The sequence below is a fragment of the Phyllostomus discolor genome, chromosome X (genome assembly GCF_004126475.2).
Source record: "Phyllostomus discolor isolate MPI-MPIP mPhyDis1 chromosome X, mPhyDis1.pri.v3, whole genome shotgun sequence".
NCBI lineage: Eukaryota > Metazoa > Chordata > Mammalia > Chiroptera > Phyllostomidae > Phyllostomus > Phyllostomus discolor.
The window spans coordinates 95,496,229-95,516,143 of NC_050198.1; the positions used below are offsets into that span (position 1 = coordinate 95,496,229).

At 37.3% G+C, this 19,915-nt stretch overlaps 1 protein-coding gene across 1 annotated transcript in view; it reads left to right on the forward strand.

Annotated features, from left to right (window-relative positions):
- The window catches only part of TEX11 (testis expressed 11), a 125,598-nt gene that overhangs the window by 46,482 nt on the left and 59,201 nt on the right, over positions 1-19,915 (forward strand). The window contains exons 9-12 of the mRNA XM_028523075.2: positions 9,908-9,962; positions 11,336-11,431; positions 16,151-16,232; positions 18,417-18,495. Of these exons, the coding sequence (XP_028378876.1) occupies positions 9,908-9,962; positions 11,336-11,431; positions 16,151-16,232; positions 18,417-18,495 (312 nt within the window). The remainder of the gene's footprint in view (positions 1-9,907; positions 9,963-11,335; positions 11,432-16,150; positions 16,233-18,416; positions 18,496-19,915) is intronic.

Here is a 19,915-nt window from a genome sequence, read left to right on the forward strand (position 1 = left end):
TTCCAGTTTCCTTCCCTTCACTGTTGGTTCCCTGCATGTTTTTCTTTATTTCACTTTGCATGGCCTTCACTTTTTCCTCTGTTTTGCAACCATAGTCAACCATTTCTGTGAGCATCCTGATTATCAATGTTTTGACTTTGTATGTGATAGGTTGGCTATCTCTTCATCACTTAGTTCTATTTTTGGAGTTTCGATCTGTTCTTTCATTTGGGCCATATTTCTTTGTCTCATTGCACCTGTTACAAGTAAGGGGAGGATCCTTAGGTATTTACCAGGGTGGGGCAACCTACATGGCTGTTGTGCTGTATGTGGGGAAGGGTTCAAGAGGAAACAATACTGCTTGTTCAGCTGTCTACCAGCTTTCAGTCACTTCCCCCGCTACCCACAATCAAACTGAGTCCTTCTGGTGCTGATTCCCGGGTGGGTGGTTTGTGTACATTCTAGGATCCTGTGGGTCTCCAACAAACTCTTCCCTGAGGCTGGGAGTTTATCCCACTGCTGCAACCCCCACAGGCTTTTTCAGAGTTTCAAGGCTTTATGTTGTCCCCACACTGGAACCCTGGGTTGTGCAGTCTTTCTTATTCCCTAGTTGTTCCTCCTGGTTCATCTGCATGCAGATGTGTGACCATCTGGTCTGCCAGCCCCTGTCTTGCCATGAGTCCTCTCTGCCTCAGCTGCTGTCTCTGCCCCTCTTACCAGTCTGAATGAATGTTTCTTCTTTAACTCCTTGGTTGTTGGACTTCAATACAGTTTGATTTTCTGGCAGCTCTGGTTGTTTTTTTTTGTTTTTTTGTTTTTTTTTTTTTTTGCTTTTAAATTTTTAGTTGTCCTTCTTTGGATTGTGCAAGGAGGCAAAGTATATCTACCTACTACACCTCTATGTTGGCCAGAAGTCTCAATTATCAATATTAACAATAGGAATCTAGCAAATGGATTGCTTTTCTAGTATTAGATCAACTTCCAGTTAAAACCTAAATCATCTATGGCATCACTGTGTAAATTGTGAATATTGTGATACCTCCATATTAGAATGATTTTGGAGCTTAAATACTATGATACAGGTATTGTAGAGTATTCAGTAACATGAATGGGAAAATAGAAACTGCTCTAGGTAATGTGTTTGCTATTTATTGGAAGTTCCACTAATGTGGTTAGTTCACTAGTTTGTTCTAAAATTTATCACAGTCAAGTCAAACATGAATTACTTGTTGAGTTCCCAAGTAAAACTATCATAAGGACTATCACCCACATCTTCTATGATATACTGCTAATCTTGGGGACAATTTTTTCATCATGCTTTAATTATCCATGTGTTGAGAAACTGTTGAGAGCAGTTGGTGATACAAGCAGGAATGAATAGCTGCTAATTAAGCACCCTTCTCTGTAAATTTTATAGCAGAAGGAGGCTATGCAAAGTGAGTGTACTTTCTATAGGCTTAACTCTTTTGGGGACAGTGAATATCTAAAGCTAGAGGTTATATACAATTTGGAAGTATCCAGTCAAGAGGAAAAACCCTGTTTTTACACTAATGCTAAGATATGAAATTTGCTGTTGTAGTTTAGCATTTTGTTGAAATAAAAGCCTAGCATAAAGGGTGATAGTGAATATTGTTTAAAAAGCTCTTTTCTTCCCCACTGTGTTTGTTAACAAATCTAAGTTTGGGACTTCTCTCAGTTTCTATCTCTTCCCTGCCTAAGAAAAGTTCAAGAACAGCTGCTACCCTCCTTGCTTTTTGCCACACTCTTTTGACCATGTCCCCTTATTAGAGACGTCACAGATTAAGAGAAGACCCCTGTAGTTGTGAATGAAAGTGGGAGTCCTTCAGCTCACTTTACTGTGGGTGTCCAGGTACCTGCTTTGAGGTATTTAGTGACAAATTGAGTTAGGACTCTATACATATACAATTTCAGATCTTTGAAATCAGAATGCCAGCTTTGGAAATATGTTTAAGAGAGTTTTATTTTACATGATGTATTTTTTTCTCCTATTCCTTCTCTTTTGTGATTCTTGCTATATTGAGCCCCCTCTGTTTGCTCTTGGCAGAAGGCAAGGAGAAGTAAATGGGAAAAGACTTGATATAGAGCTTTCTTCCACAGTCTAGGAGAGTTATTAGGGACCTCTCAGTTGCCCTGGTGGAACTTAAATTTGGTGCTTATCTTTCAAAGTCTTATCTAATAATTTGAACATATATTATGCTGAACTTGACTTTTTAGAGAAGGTGTACAGAAATGATGCTGTAACTAACTAGTATTCTACAAGAAGCACTGTAGACCAAAGAAATACCAATAAATCCAACTCCAATGGCTTTGGGGTTACATTGATTTACTGCAAAGATTTTGCATATTTTTCCCCTGGGAAGAAAGTGCCCCAATCCCAAACCTTAGTTATATTCTTAAGCATTGATAACTTTTTAAAAGTTTCTAGTAGTTCTTTGTAATTCACTCAGCTGGAGCTACTGGGTGGTAAATAGTTGGAAGGCTTACTTTTTTCCTTTTGCTTTAACAAGATCTATTTTCTAATGATGGCAAATTAAATTTAAGGGAGAACATTCAAAATGAGAAGGCAATACCCATGGACATAGTAAAAAATACTGTTTAAAACTTGTTTACTGATTAAGGAAATTATATATGCTATTTTAAAAAGTTAAATATCACAAAAGTACATAATATGGAAAGAGAAAATTCTCCATAACCCCACACTCATAAATGCTCAGTATTAACAGTTTTCTTTACGTTCTTTATTTTTCTTTGAAAAACCACTTTTAAAAGCTCTTTTAATATATTAAGTGACAAGGAAAACATGAGGATCATTGCAATGCATTTGGAGGATTTAAGGAGTGAGGACTTTTTAAAATGGACGGTAAATAGAGAAGATCAATGGAACAAAGCCAAGCCAAAGAGTATATAAAGGAAACTCTCAAATTTGTAATCTCTTGTTATGTTAGAGACAATGAGCTCAAGTGGGAAAAGGACAGAAGATACCTGAGTTGGACAAAGTCCTGGAGAGTTGGCTAAAACCCTGAAGGTGTTCTGCAAAAAAATAATCTAACATGGATCTTAATGAATGCGATTGAAATGACCCTACTTCTTTAACCTACGTGTTGGAGACTGAGTGCTTATAAATTCCTGAAGATGAGAGTTTTTTGTAGTTTAACAAAAATGAGAGTATTTCTCAACCCCTCCTGTGGGCTTTCTGACTGTGCTGCCTTTCTTTTCTCGGGATCCAAAGAAAGCATGATTCTGTCAGCATCCTTTTGAGACCATGGTTAGAGTTTATGTTATCTTAAAAGAAACAGCAACCTAAACTTAGAATTGCTAGATTTTGGGGATGTGAATAAATAATTGGATTGGCTGGCAATCTGTCAGAGGAAGAGTAATTTTTGAGCTCCCTTTCTAACATTATTTTTAATTTCTCTAGAACCAATTTAAACCTTTCTCAGTTGGTAGCTAATGTGAATTGCTTTCTATTAGTTGGGAATAGTTTTTACTCTGGCTGTAGTATCCTCAAATGGAAGAGAAGTATGTCTCTTTCCTGCTTCTATAAAACTTTTTATATCTCTCATGGCATCAGAAGAGAAGAATTCAGTAAAAATTACACTTTGGTTTTCTGAATTCATAGCGCTTAGTGTTAGTGAACCCAGATTATGTAATTTCCATGCTGGATTTAAAAATGGCTATTATATTTACAATAAGGAGAGTATTTATGAGATTTTTTAAATTTATCAATGTTTAGCCTTTACTAGGGTTATATAGGAATGTATAGGGTCCATCAGAAGTAAGGCCTGCTTGAATGTGGTTGGTAGGGTAGTAATATGGGTGCAATAATTTATAGTTTTAATTTGAACATTTCACCTAAAATGTCACATGGTGTGCTCGGGTGGGATAGTGTTATGTTACAGAGTTACATGCTTATGATTTTGTAATAAAAGATTTTGTAATAAAAGAAGGGGCATTATTTGTGCCAGACAGTGTATATCCCCAGATGTCTTCTAATAAGAAGTAAAGGAAATAACAAATATAAATGTATTTATGTGCACAAATATTAATCATTCAATACATGGGCCCAAGAGAAGTTCGTGTCTGTTTCAATGTTACTTCATGTTCATTCCTTTATTTTCCCTTCAGTTTCCTTGAGAATTTGACAATATTATTCATAGGCAGTGAGATTTAGGGAAAGATTACAGAGCTAGTAGTAGGAAATCTGTTACTAGTCAACTGTGTGACTTTGTGTCACTCACCTAACTACTGCTGCGTTCTGGGATGTCCGTTATCTGTGTCACAGGCTTGTAATGAAGATAACATAAGTAACATAATAGTACTTGGAGTAATTAAGGGTATTATCTAATCATAGACTATGATAAGGTTATTAACTGTAAAATGATCATATGCAACACCTGTTTTAAGGAAAAATGGAAGTATTAGCACCATCTTGTGGAAATAGAATGAATTGTGTACTGGCCATTTTAATAAGTTAATTTACTATAATAACACTTTAGAGCAACAAGAATCCTTACAGATCATCTAGTTCAGTAATTTAGAACCTATGTTCTGTGATACCCTAGGTTTTTCTAAAAGGCAAAAGATTTATATGATCTGAAGAGAAACCAGAGTATGATACCCTAGGTTTTTGCCAGAAGAGCTTCAGAGTCTCCTTTAAGAGGATGAGAACACTTACCCACAATTCTCTAAGATCCCCATCTTGCTGCAGAAAAGTTAGGCTTTTATCAATTTTCTGTGTAGTGTGTCCTTTGTAAGATTTTGCTTCAGAAAAAAATGACTCTCCTGCTTTATAGTAAGAAAATGATTGATAACACATCAACTTCATTTTGTACAGATAAGGGAATGGAAATTTAGAGAGATAAAGAGATTTATACGAGGGCACCTAGCTGTGGCACTAGTCTCCAGTGTTTCGGGAATAGTCTTTTTCCAAATGTTAGCAGTGATGTCCCGTCTTTGATTGCTGATTTTAGTAATTTCAGTCTTCTTTTCTTGGTCAGTCTAGCCAAAGGTCCATCAACTTGTTGGATCTTTTTTTTTTTAAATCATTTTATTTATTTATTTTTAGAGAGAGGGGAAGGGAGGGAGAAAGAGAGGGAGAGAAACATCAATATGTGGTTGCCTCTCACATGGCCCCTACTGGGGACCTGACCTGTAACCCAGGTGTGTGCCCTGACTGGGAATTGAACTGGTGACCCTTTGGTTCACAGCCCATGCTCAGTTCACTGAGCTACACCAGCCAGGGCCAATTTGTTGGATCTTTCAAAGCACCAACTTTTGGTTTTCTTGATTTTCTCTGTAGTCTTCCAGTTATCTATTTAATTTATTTCCACTGTAATATTTGATTCCCTCTGTACTTGCTTTGTTTGGTTTGCTCTTTTATTTTCCTAAGGTGGAAGGTTGAGGATATGTTTATTGATTTTAGAGACAGACAGACAGACAGACAGACATCTGTTGCCTCCCATATGAACTCTGACTGGGGATTACACCCACAATTTAGGTGTGTGCCCTGATCTGGAATTGAACCTCTTTTCAATGTACAGATGATACTCCAACCAGCTGAACCACCTGGCCAGGGCACCACTTCTGTGCCTTTGCTTACCTGAAGTATATTTGAGTTTCTGACCTTTGTTATTTTCTTTTCTCTAAAGAACTTTCTGTAAGGCTGGTCTACTGGAAACAAATTCCCTCAACAGGAGAAAGTCTTATTTCTTTACTTTTGAATATTTTCACCAGGTACAGAATTTTAGGTTGGTGGTATTCTTCTGTTAACACTTTAAATATTTCACTGCACTCTCTTCTTGTACGGTTTCTGAAGTGTTGAATTGAGTTCTTGGCACCTTTATTGGTTCAGTTCCCCACCCCCCCCTCTGGATTGCTTCAGGATTTTTTCATTTATCTTTGATTTTCTATCGTTTGAAAATGATATGCCTAGGTGTACTTAATTGGTATTTATCCTGCTTTGTGTTCCCTAAGTTTCTCAGATATATGGCTTGGTATTGGACATTCATCTTGGGGGAAATTCTTAGTCATTCTTTCAAGTATTTCTTCTGTTCCTTTCTCACTTTTTCCATTCCACTTATTTTACTCCTTTTGTTCATTGTCCCACAGTCCTTGGCTATTCTGCTCGCCTTTTTAGTCTTTGTTTTCTTTGCTTTTCAAGGGTGCTGTCAACATAGTCTCCAGCTCATAGTAGATTGTTTCCTCAGCCATGTCCAGTTTATTAAAAAGCCCATGAGAGACATTCCCTGTGTCTGTTATAGTTTTTTTTTCTAATCTCTAGCATTTTTTTTCTCTCTCTCTCTCTTTTTTTTTTTTTTGTTCTTTCTTGGGATTTCCATCTCTTTGTTTACATTGCCCATCTGTCTACTTTATGCATTAGAGCCCTTATAATGTTAACTAGAGCTATTTTATATTCCCAGCCTGATAATCTCAACATCTCTGCCATGTCGGGTACTGATGCTTGCTCTGTCTCTTCAAATTGTAGGGGAGGGGTGGCCTTTTGTTATGTCTTGTAATGTTTCTTTATAGGTGAACAGGATGCACTGAGTAAAAGTAACTTGTAAATAGGCCTTTAGTTATGTGGTGGTTAGGTTTGTGGGGGATGGAAGCGTTCTATAGTCCTATGAATATTTCTCAGTTTTTTTGGTGAGCTTATGCCTCTGAACTATGAACTTCACAAGTGTTTCTCAGTTTTTTTCTCCCCTCTTAGGTGGTACAGAATGGCTAGAGCAGGGCGGGGGTGAGTATTTCTCTTCCCCAGGTCAGTTAGGCTCTGACAAATACCTTAAGAGGTGAGGCTAAGGTTAACTGTTTTCCCGTCAGGGCAGACCTCACTAAGATGAAGAGTGCTCTGGGTCATTTCAACATAGTTTCTTTTAGCATCCTCCTGCCAAGGCCCCAGGGGATATTTTTCTGTGGGAATCTGGTTGAGCTCCTGTAGGTCAACCTGACAGTATTGTGGGTTCCCCTCTATGGCTTTGTTCCTCTGGAGTTTTTAACTCTCACACATCCACACTGAGCTTTCAGCAGTGTATCAGTTTCATAGTTCACAATTTCCTGTTCCAGCACTAGTTCCCTTGGCAGTTTCTGCTTTTGGGTCTTTCTTGCGGTAAGCCACAACTCCTTGTGTTTGCCTGTTTGCTCTCCAGTCTAGAGGGCAGTGGTTTACCCTGTGTCTTCCCTTCTCTACTGGATCCAAAAAGAGTTGTTGTTTGAGTCTGTTCAGCTTTTTACTTGTTGATAGAATGGGGTAGTGACTTCAAGCTCCTTACAGGTGGAACCTAAAGCCAAAAGTATGATTTGCTTTTTAAGCTCAGCTTCCTTACCTTTGTAAACCAACATTAATTTTAGACTATAATAGAGAATAAAAGGTATTTATTTCAGCAAAAAAGGGGCTGCTGCCTCGGAGACACAGATTCAGGTAGCAATTTAAATTGTGTTTCGTCGAGATAAAGGGGGAGGTCCTTTTTTATAGCAAAACTTCTTACCCAGGGGACGGAGAGAGACTTTGCTTTGGGTGATGGGCGCATGATGGTATGCAGTTGATGTTTTGTTGAGTTGTACACTGGAAACTTGTGTGGTTTTGTGAACCAGTGTCACCCCAATAAATTCAATGAAAAAAGTTTTGGCCCAGCTTCTGTTTTTGTGTAAGTTGAGTCAGATGTTGTAAACACATGGGCATAGTGCTGGAAGCTGAGATTGCAGTCTGAGGTTCTTCCAGGAATACAGATACGCCAGAAGCCCCTGTCATTAGTGGCCATTTCCTAATGGAAACTAATTAGTATTTGCTAATGGCCACTAGGCTCTTATTATTTCTAGTGTTTGGACCCTTAGTTGACCATGTAGAGTCCATCTCAGCAGATTAATTCCTTCTTGAGGTACATCAAATGAGTCATTTTTTCCTTTGGGTTCATACCATCACCCCTGGATCAGAATACCTTAATTTTTAGTTATTGTATTGTAAAAGGTTCTCCTGGAGCCAATTTAGCCATTCTGGCCCTTGGATCTTTGCTGATAGATCTATGTATTTCTTGAATAATGCTTTTTAGTCTTCCTCAGACCACCCTCTGATTACTCCTGAGTGGGTGTAGCCAAGCACATATGCATAACATTCTGTATCCTCAGGGATGAGTGTGTGACCCCAGGATTGTTGTTGGCCATGTCTCTGTCAAACTTGTGTTTATTTTTCATTTCACTTGTTGCTACTATTATCGTGGAGCTACTCGTCCCCTCTTAATTACTCACCACCAAGAAGATCTCCATTGTTTTTGACAATGCCCCTTAGGCGGGAACATCTCCTCCTGTGTTCTAAATAAACTCAGTCCCTTCATGCAGAGATGCTGAACTTTCCCACTTTATTGCATGCTTTCCCCCTGGGAAGAACCCCTGTGCCACACTACAGGAGTTGGGGGCTGGAAATGTCATGCTTCTGGAGCGACACCCCTGCTGTCTGAGTGGATACTGTGGAGATGGTTGCCCCACATCTTATTAGCATGCCCTCTAGGCGTGGAAGCTCTGCCCTACGAGCCAGCCTGGGTGAAGACAATTAGGGTCTAGTATTCTTAATCTGTCACACCTGAGGTAGAGCCCTTCCCCTAAGAGTGAGAATTGGTTGGAGAAAGACCCAGTTCTTTTTCACTGTGCCCCCCCCCCCAAGGTGAAACCGTAGCCTAGGAGTCTAGGAGCTGGAGGAAGAGCGAATTCCCACCTTCTCTACAGCACTCATCTGTGTAGCTTCTATCACATGGATCTGGTTTGGGGCGCAGCAGTTGTGGATAGGAGAGGAGACAGAAGCTCAAATACCACAGACTCGCACTGTTTTGAGATTTAGTTGTTTTGGATAAATGTTTTTTCATTTGCTATAGACTCTTAAGACAATTTTCAGAGACTTTAAATGGTCATTTATTTTAACGATTTCCCCAGGAAAGTGGTTGTTTCACTGGGGAGAGGGTCTGAGAACTCCATTACAAAAGTTCCATCCTCATTGGTTATTTTAAAAACTGGATATAGAAGGTTTAATGTACCAAAAGAGACATCTACGATATAGACTTACAGTGACTAGGCCAGCATTATAGTATCCTTGTTAGCAAGAGCAAAACTCAGTTTGGTAGTTCTGGGTCTTTTTAGAGTTTTAAAAAAGGAATATTTCAAAGTAATGTCTTCAATTTAATTCAGTTTAACAAAATTTTATTGACATCCTCCCTTAGAATATCAATTTTATGGTGAGTGATCTTTGTTTTGTGTTTTTTAAGTTTTAGGTTTTGAAACCCTGATGCTCATATTAATATATTATTTGTGATTATCAGCATGTCCCATAGATAACATGGTTTGGTAATTAAAGCAGAAAACTGAAAGTCAAATTTCTCTACTCCCCATCCCCTCGTTCTCATTTTCAATATCAATCCAGGAAATATTAGAAATCACTTAACTGCTAAATTGGTTCTTTCAGCTACAAAATGGAACTAATAGTGCTTCACAAGGGTGTTGTGAAGCTTAATAAATATTGCTAAGCATTTTTTAATGGAAATGCTATATTTGTTTTATTTTAAGATATATTTCTATTTCTTAGACTTTAAAATATGCCTATTAAGAGCTTGTATGCATATGTAAACTAGTTCAATACAGTATGTGTGTGTGTATATATATATATAACCAAATGGAAAAGAACACTAATATAATTATAGCATTGATTTATTTCATAAATATCCTCAGAAAATTGTGGCTTTTTGTAGTTACAAAGTAATGCTTTATAAAATTGATTTTCATGTGTTAATTGTCCAATAATCTCTTATAGTACAAAACAGTTGGAATAAAGTATAATTATACCATCTGTGCTTAGTAATATATAATCTTGAAAAATATAATCTAAAACAAATATATATTCTTTTCCTTTCTTTTTGATCATTAGCCAAAGCTATGATATTGCGAGGATGACTGAGGTTTCCATTGACCCTGAAATGAAGGTAAGGATCATGTTATATATTGCAGAATTGGGTAGAAGAAATACAGTTTATATTATTATAAAATTATAATAATCTATACCCCCAGTTGAGAATAGATTATCTATAGGGCCCTTATTACATTATTTTCTATAAAATTGATATACTAATACCTGTAGGGTAGATTCCTGCACCCATTAGTTAATATATGTAAACTGCTTAAACAAAGTTTGCCTATGTAAATTTTAGCTTTCATTATTGCATATTAAAAAATTCTGGGTTTTCCCCTAGCCACACAGATAGAACATGCTTGGTGTGGGAGTTAATTTTAATATTTAATCAAGCAAAATGTGATATGTAAACAAATCTGATGTAAAACTAATTTAATACATGCTACAGCAAAGTGGAATGTTTTGAGTATCCATTTCTGCTTCTTACCATTATTGTATATCAGTCAAAATGTGACTGAACACCACCCTGGCTGGTGTGGCTCAGTGATTTATAAGTTGAGAGTTGTTCTACAATAATAATACTGATATTAAGTACATATATACACCTTATTTGGTCCATATTAGTTGTTGAATTAAAAAAACTCAAAGATACGACACCCTAAATGTCATTTCTTTAGTTTCACAGAGCTTTAATGTGCTTAACATATATATCTTAAATGTTAGAACATCATTTTTGCCCTGTCCTACTGTACTTATTATACTTAGAGGCAGATTCTTCATTGAAATAGGAGTCCTTCTTTCAAAATGTGAATCGGTAGTTAAATATATTCATACTGTATAGAGTTACCCCCCTTATCAATGTAGAACTGGCTGGAAAAAACTGACTTAATTCAGTAATGCATTATTAATTTGAAAACTTAGCTGAGTTGGGAGAAGTCGTCTCCCTAGGAAAGTATATCTGTCCCTACTGAAATGGTGGTATGTGCTTTGGTGCAATTGGTTGTTCTCAGCTAAGCTATAAAATCTGAGAGAGGAATTATGTCTTCTTATGGATTTATCTCTTTATACAGACTTAGTACAATGCTACCTATGCAGTAGGTGGTAAGATGATTAAATTAAATATTTCTGTGACTTAGCCTTAGTTTCCTTTATTTGTAAAGTGGGGATGATAAAGTACTCAAATGCTAAAATACTGTTAAGAAAACAATTAGATTAATATAACTATATTAAATTAGAATAAGGTATTACTATAAAATCCTTAGACAGTATTTGGTGTGGGTAGGTGTGGGTAGCATAATGAGGAGACATATCCCAAGACTATATGGTTACTTAAGGAAATGATGACTTACGTTTGAGAAGATGACTGTCACTGTGTAAGTGCTAATCAGCTGTTGTATTGCAATTTAACCCTTAGCCATGTGCTTTTTAAAATATTTTTAATTATAGGCTAAAATTCTACGCTTGCTGGCCATTGTTTATTTTGACTGGGAAAGTGGAGATAATTATGATAAGGCTCTCAACGCTATAACCCTAGCAAACAAGGTATGAGATGTTTTTACTTTTGAATATTAGATTAATGAACTTTTTAAAGCTTTAATTCACATTTTGAAATCCAGTTTAGACGCTTGCTTTAGTATCCCTAGGTTTTTTCTTAAAACAACAGATTGTAACAATCTTTTTTACTGCACAGAAAGAAATAAAATATACCTCATTGACAACAGATATTTTTGGAAAAAAAAGGCTTTTGTATGAAACATAAAGCCTTTTTCTGTCTGCTGTGAGTTTTTAGGATAAAGAAGAAAATAATGATCAAATAGGCAGACAATGGAATTTAGTTTAAAAACCAACACCATGAGAGTGAAGGCAGGCAAGGAAGAAAGAATGAAGGAGGGAATCGTAGTTAAGTAAGCCAACCCACTGTGTGGACCACCACTGTGCATCAGGTTAAATATAATCTTTCATTTATTCATTCAACAAGTGAATATTGAACACCTCCTGTGCCCTGAGCTGAGTGTTGGAGATGATTGATGGGGAAAATCAGAGGTGCATTGATGGTGCTAGTGGGGTCGATGAATGCTTTATTGTAGGTGTTTGTGGGAGTAGCAATCAGGGGGAGGGAATAAAGAAGACTTCCTGAATGGGTGCTGGCAATGAGTAGGAGTAAGCTAGGTATTTGGAGTGTAGGGAGGTGGGGAGGCTGCCCATGTGGTGTTCCAGGCAGAGGGAACAGCATGTGCAAAGACTTAGCAGCAAGAGAGATCATCACAGGCATTTGGGGAATTGAAACAAATTCCCCAAGGCCACCAGAGTTTATTCAGACAAGAAAGATCAAAAGCAGAGCACACAAATGTGAAGTGAGTAGATTGGACTAGCAGGACCACTGTAAACAGTAGCCAGCCAGTCTCATCCCATGGGAAAGAGAAGGCACTGGCAGGCTTCTTAAACACAGAGGCTGCAGAAGAAGCAGAAACTCTGGGTTGCTGCTGTAGGCAAACTCAGCTGCCTTGCTGGCAAGGTCATTTGAGAGAGGAAGGACTCTAGACCTGGCTAGCTGGGTCCTGCAGTCAGGGGGATCTCTACCCTCCATGAAATTCTTTATAGGAGGCCTTGGCACCTGCTGTACCCTCTACCCCGAATTCTCATCCCCCCGAGTGGGCACGCTCCTCCTTCCCCACCCCCACCCTTCAGCTCTGGCCACACTTCCTCAGGATGCTCTTCTGAATAACACCTGCCCTGTAATTCATTAACTCAAGGACAGCCCAGGCACCAGGGACTTTACCTTGTAGCTATTATTATCACAGTTGTAATTTTATATCTGTTTGTGTGGATTTTAAAGAAAATGAATGACCATCTCTCCTGGTAGACTGTAAGCCCAATGAGGGCAGCAACCAAGGCTGGTTTTGCCCACTGCTACATCCCCAATACTTGGCATTGTGCCTGGCACATAAGAGGAGCTCAATAAATATAACGAGCTAGACTATATCCAAAGGACAATATTAATCATCTGTGACCTATGGAATGGCAATTTAATATGATTTGTTCTAGTATTAATTGAATGAATGAATGAATTTTATTTTTTCTGAGCACTATTCACTGTAGCACTGAGTTCAGTATAAGGAGGGTACACCTTGGGCCTGTTCAAAGGGCAGATTTTTCTCAAAATTATAAGGAGCTGAGTATTTGGTCCCTGGTCATGGTCTAGACTTGAGCAACACTTCTCATACTTTATGGTGCATTGGGAATATTGTTCATGTACAGATTCTGACTCAGTGTCCTGGGACCTGAAATCCTGTATTTGTAACAGGCTCCCAGGTGATGCCCAGAGGAAGGCAGTCAGAGGGAGGGAGGCCAAAAGGCAGACTTGGAGCTGGTTGGTGAAGGTCCTCTGTGTCTCACAAAGGAGCGCTCCCTAAAGTTCCTTTCTCCTTCATTTCTCAGCCAATACAAAATTCAGAAATTCATTTGCAAAGAGATGGGACTCCAGGTCATTACCATAGTATCTGGGGGAAAGGCTGAGCAGCTGTCACATATAAATGGAAACTTTCCAGATCACTGAAACTTAGCCTTCCATGTACCTAAAACTGTTTTTTTCTTTGTTATTGGAAATATTTCAAATTAATGTTATGAACACTATCTTGCCTTCCTAAGCAGAGTAAATTGGACAGAACCTGAAAAAAAAACACCACCAGTGGTTTTCTTTCAGCTCATGCTCATACGAACATGGCATACGTATGTATATACATATATATGAACATACATGCATATATACCCCTACACTCCCTGACGAGGAACATTTATAATCAGGCTGATGACCATTTAAAGAGACTCAGTTAGGATCAATATGTTTTACTCAATAAGTGAATTAAATATACTGAATACTAGGAGAAATGTACATAAAGCTGATGCCAGGATTGTTCATAATAGCAATTGGGTTGAAAGCAACTCATGTGTCCAAAGTAGACCTGGTAAATAAACTGTCATACAATGGAACAGTATAGAATAGTCATTTGCAAACTTTAGCATTCATAAATATTAACTAGAACGTCTGTTAAAACACAGCTTCCTTATTACCTTACTAAACAGGCACTGAAATTTATGTTGAAATGTAAACTTTTCATAATGCAAATCAATAATAATGATTTTACACATTTTTCTAAAACCACACACACACTTTATTTGCTGGGCCCCACCTGCAGAGTTTCTTTTTTTCATTCTTTTTTAATTTTATTTAATCTTTATTGTATCATTTCACATTGTGTTTTAGTCCCCTTATACCCCACTCCTCCCAGCAATCACCACACTGTTGATTCAGTAGGACTGGTGAGGTCTTCGTATCTAACATGTTTCCAGGTGATGTAGATGGAGGTAATACACTTTGAGGACCACATTACAGAGTCATGAAAACAAATACATTAGTTTCATGCATCAGCATAAATGAATCTTAAAATCAGGACACTGAATGAAAGGAGCAAGTCACAGAAGCATTTGTGTACATTGTGATTGTTTGAATAAAGTTCAAATGCAGGCAAAACTAAACAATATATTGAGTATATAAAGAAGAGCAAGGAAATTAACTGCACAAAATTCAAGGTGGTGTCTGCCTCTGTGGGGAAGTGAGGAGGATGCGAATGGGCAAGCGTAGATTGGAGGCCTCTAATGTGCTGATAGTGTTCTGTTTCTTATGTGGTGAATAACATGGGTGTTTGTTTCATCATTATTCTATAAATTATATATACATATTTTCTATAATTGTGTGTGTTTGTGATATACTTCACACTAAAACATGGAAAAGTTCTCTTTAGAGCTTGCATGAGAACCAAACACTGTAGTGATGGGAAGGTCAAGGGCAGAAAGAGCTTCAAGGGAGGTGGCCGATTATGGTCTTTAGAGTCAGAGAGACCCAAATTCAAATTTCATCACTAGTGCTTAGCAACTGTGTGTCTATGGGTGAGTTACTCCATATGGGCCTAAGGTTTGTTATCTGCAAAACAACATTCATACCACTTGCCTTGAAATTTGTTATACCTGGATCCTGTTTTCCAGTATCTATTTGGTAAAAAGAAAAAAAAACCCAAAAATCTAAGGAAGAAGAGTGAGAAACAATAGTGAGAAAAAATTAACGGATAGGACAAGGAGATTGATTGTAGGGAGAAAGCTGATGAATTTAACAGGTGCTTAGTCACGAGTTTTGAAAGCTTAGTTTCAAGACATAGTAAGGATAAGACAACACAGTGTGAATGTTTATGGAAGTGAATAGATGATACAATAAAAGCCAAGCACTCTCCATTCTCTGGAGTTGTTTGATAATGAAGTAAAAGAGAAAAACATACTGTTAACTTGTGGGAGTATCATAGACTGGAGGAAAACAGAGATCCTGCCAAGGTCTGGAAGACCTGTATATCTCTGAAGGTAAGGGGGAACTGAGCCTAAGACGTATTTCAATGTGCCCATTAGGAAAAGTAGTAATGGAATAGATTCACATTTGCAACCTTAGTTTATTCTTTGTATTAATGTCATCTGCATTTGCAAAACCTTTTAATACCAGTGTTTACTTTCTCTAACTTTCCATTCTTAAGACATCTCAAACATGAATAGCTATAATCATTTTCAGAGTTTGGATTTAATGAGTACAATGTTCATGTAGAGGATAATTGGCTTTGCAGAGAGAAAAGTTCTGTGGATCTACACTGCACTTTTAATCTTAGCCAGCTGTTAAAAGATGTACCCTGTCAGGCAAAAGTGGAACCAGGCTACAGATCACAGATGGCTTAAGGCCAGCTAACAGGACTTGGAAAAACCATTCAGAGTACATTGTTATGAATAGTAAATATGACAGGCATATCCTATAGGAAAGACAATATGTTTTCTGTTTTTTTCAACCATTGTTTGCAGAGTATGGTAGCTCTTATTAAAATCTCAAAAACAAACCCAATTCTAATTGGTGTTTAAGGTTTTGCTTACCAAGACAAGAATATGGCCTTATATTCACACAGTTTAAGTATTGACCTTGTCATTTAAATGCTTGCCACTCAGTGGAAATGTTTACATGTTCTTTTTCTTGTTTCATTTCATTTAGATTGAATAAAATATCAGAAAATGTCCTCAGGGATAGACTGGATGTTATGACCTGATCTTTTGTAATTTTGATTTCCTTTGATCATGAGTCATCCTGCTGTGGTTGAGTAAAACAGGCAATTACTTCAAAATTGTCTTTTACATTCCACAGTTTTAAAATAATCGTGATTTCTCTGTTTAAAATAGGCACATTTAAACTCAGCTGGGGTTTACTTGAAGATCAAAATCCTCATGAAGACCCAAATAACTGATGAAGAACTCATGGAAGGTATTGTCTCTGTGTGTGAAGTGCAGTTTTGAAATTTAACCACCAATTTGTTGAACATGACATCTTTCATAGTATAATTTGATGGTGACCAAAAAGGAAATTGATTACATAAGTAAGGGAGAAGATTGTTGTCCAGGAAGAAAAAGAGAAAGGAGAGAATAATAGCAAATTTAATAGGTAGTAAAAAAGAAACTGAGTAAAAGCTATCAGGCCCTGGCCAGGTAGCTCAGTTGATTGGAGTATCATCCTGTACACTAAAAGGTTGCAGGTTCGATCCCCAGTTAGATCACATACCTAGGCTGTGGGCTCAATCCCCAGTTGGGGCATTGAACCTACTTATGACAACAATTACAACCTACTTATTACAACAATTTGCAATAAGTAGGATAATAATCAGATTTGGATGTGTGTCTCTCTAAATTTAGTGATAACTTAGTACTGTTGAAACTTTCTGTGATGTCTCGAATCTTACCCAGTCACTAAGAGACCTCAGAAGCTGAAATGTACAGAGGATTCTGCATCTCTAGGTTGTTACCATCTCTAGGTTGTCATCTTAGTATCCAAAGGTTTAAACATGTTAGCAACGAGGAAGGCAACTCCACTTTTTTTTACACTAGGGGAATAAACAAACCAACTAACCAATTAAAGGAATAGACTTACTCAAATTAGTGCAATGTGGAAAGACCAAAGTGATTATTGGACTTACCTGGTGTAAAGATTCATTTTGGACTAGATTTCCCCATTACAGTTTTATCAAAATGCATATAAGAAGCTGAGTTTAAAATGAAATTATTCTTTATTCCCAGATTGTTTTACTTAATTCACTCTAGATATTGTTAATATTCAGAGTAATGAAGTTACAATGTCAGATTACAAATTAGGAGGCTTCCATGGCTCTAAGTTTTCCATAGTTTTAAAATAATAAAATTATCTTTTACTTTGTCGCATTGAGAGAATGTACAAAACTTGCATTTTTATTGTCTTTATTCATTTCTTTGCTAGTGAAAGTACTTTATTCTTAGAATGAGCAACTTAAGTGCTGGCATTAGAATTTCACTGGTATTTCTTTATTGTAGATAAAAAAATTAAAAATACATACAATTCTTTAAATTATGAAAAATAGCACATTCCCATTAAGGACGTTTTTGTTAAATACTAAAAATATCTGTCGTCCACCATTTACTGGAATATAAACACCTTGACAGCAGAGATTTTGTGTTTTGTCCACTGCTGGCCAGCACCAACTACACAGTTCCTGGCCCTATAGTGTGGACTCAATATATTTCCTTTTGTTATAATCTACACTGCTTTTAATATCTTTTCATAAACATTTTCCTATATTTATTCCGGATGACTTTTCAGAAATATAATTTCTGAGGTACAGGGAATAATAATAATAATAGCAGCTGTCCCTTATTGAATGCTTACTAAGTGCTAGGTGCTTTCCTGTGTAATTTATGTATATAATCTCATGAAACCCTCTCAGTCACCCCAACAGATGAGTGATATAGTCCCCATTTTACAGATGACAGAACTAAGGTGCAGCAAAATCTAAGTAACTTGCTTATGGCAATATGGGTTGCAAGTGATTTCAAGTATATGTTTTTCTGATTTCATATCCCAAGCTTTTAACCACTGTGTTCTTAGCATATAGTATTGCCAAATTGCTTTTCAAAAGGATGGTACCAGGCTACTTTGTCATTTATTTAAGGGTGGCTGTTTTATCACACTCTCTAGCATTTTATTTTTTATGTCATAAAAAGATGTTGAGCCCTGGCTGGTGTAGCTCAGTGGATTGAGTGCGGACTGCGAACCAGGCATCACAGGTTCGATTCCCAGTCAGGGCACATGCCTAGGTTGCAGGCCATGGCCCCCAGCAACCACACATTGATGTGTCTGTCTGTCTGTCTGTCTGTCTCTCTCCCCCCTCTCTCCCCCCTCTCTCTCCCTCTCTCTCCCTCTCTCTCTCTCCCTCCCTCCCTCTCTCCCCCCTTTCCTCTCTAAAAATAAACAAACAAACAAATAAATAAATAATCTTAAAAAAAAAGATGTTGATAAATTTTTAGGCAAGACATGGTATGTGGCAAACATTTAGAAAGTAGATTTTGACCAGAGAAAAATTATTGAAAATAGCTAAGCTTGCTCCAAAATGAAACTGACATGATTATTTTTTCTCTTTGTTAGCTGTCGAGAGCGTTCTGCATCTTGACATGTCTTTGGACTTCTGTCTGAGCCTTGCTAAACTGCTGATGGATCGTGGAAGGTACAGAAGAATTGATTTTCTATAAAAACTAACATGTTTCTAAGGTTTCCATGTACATGTATTGAATCTCTGTCTGTCTATCTATCTATCTTCATCCATATCCACAGAGCACAATATTTGCCATTGTGCTGATCAAATTAGAAAATAGAACTGATTGGTCGCTTTAAACAATTAATAGTCAGGTAATTTTAAAAATTTATTTTAAATTTTTAAAAAAATAACATGAAAAAAAGAATAAGATAGTTATGGCTTTATCAAACAGGAGTTAGACTAGGTTAACCTGCAGGTCAGTGTCAGGTGGAACAGGAAGGCGTGAGCAAAGTATAGTCCTCAAGTGATATACCTCTCCAGCACTATCATTATGGGATCATTAATGTCAAAAGGGGCCTTAAAGTACTTACAGACCTCTTAATGCTTCTCAAACATCAGCCTGCATCAGAATTTCTGGGAAGTAAGCACTTCAAAAGATGCTCAACATCATTAGCCATCAGGGAAATGCAAATCAAAACCACAATGAGAAACCACTTCATACCTGCTAGGATGGCTAGAATCAACGAGATAGGTAATAACAGGTGCTAGCAAGGATATGGAGAAATTGGAACCCTCATACACTGCTGGTGGGAATGTAAAATGGTGCAGCGGCTTTGGAAACAGTTTGTTAGTTCATCAATAAGTTAAATAGAGTTACTTACCACATGGCTCTTAGCAATATTATTCTTAATACTAAAATGTGGAATCAACCAAAATTTTGATTAGCTGATGAATAGATACAGTTTATCCATACCATGGAATACTAGTTGGCAATAAAAATAAACAGAATACTGACAGTGGTGTCCAACCTTCTGGTGTCTCTGGGCCACGCTAGAAGAAGAGTTGCTTTGGGCCACACATTAAATACATTTCAATAGGTAATCACAAAAGAAGTCTCATGATGATTGATGTAAATTTATGATTTTGTGTTGGGCCACATTCATAGCCATCCTGAGCCACATGCAGCCCATGGGCCACACCACAGGTTGGACACCCCTGTAACATGGATGAACCTTAAAAACATTATGCTAAGTGGAAGAAATCAGCTACAAAGACCCTATATTAAAGCATTTCACTTATATGATATTTTTAGAATAGGCACATTTATACAAACACAAGCTAGATTAGTGCTTGCCTAGGACTGTGAGAGATTGGGGGAAATGGGGAGTGACTGCTAATGGGCTTAGGGTTTCTTTGGTGTGATGGAAATGTTCTAAAATTGATTGGGTGGGTGGTTGCATAACTGTGGATATACTAAAAATCAATGAATTGTATACTTTAAATGGATGAATTATATGATATGTGGATTATATACCTCAATAAAGCTGTTAAAAATATAATCACTGAGGAACTTGATAAAAATAAAGAGGCCAGGCTCTACCTTACTCCA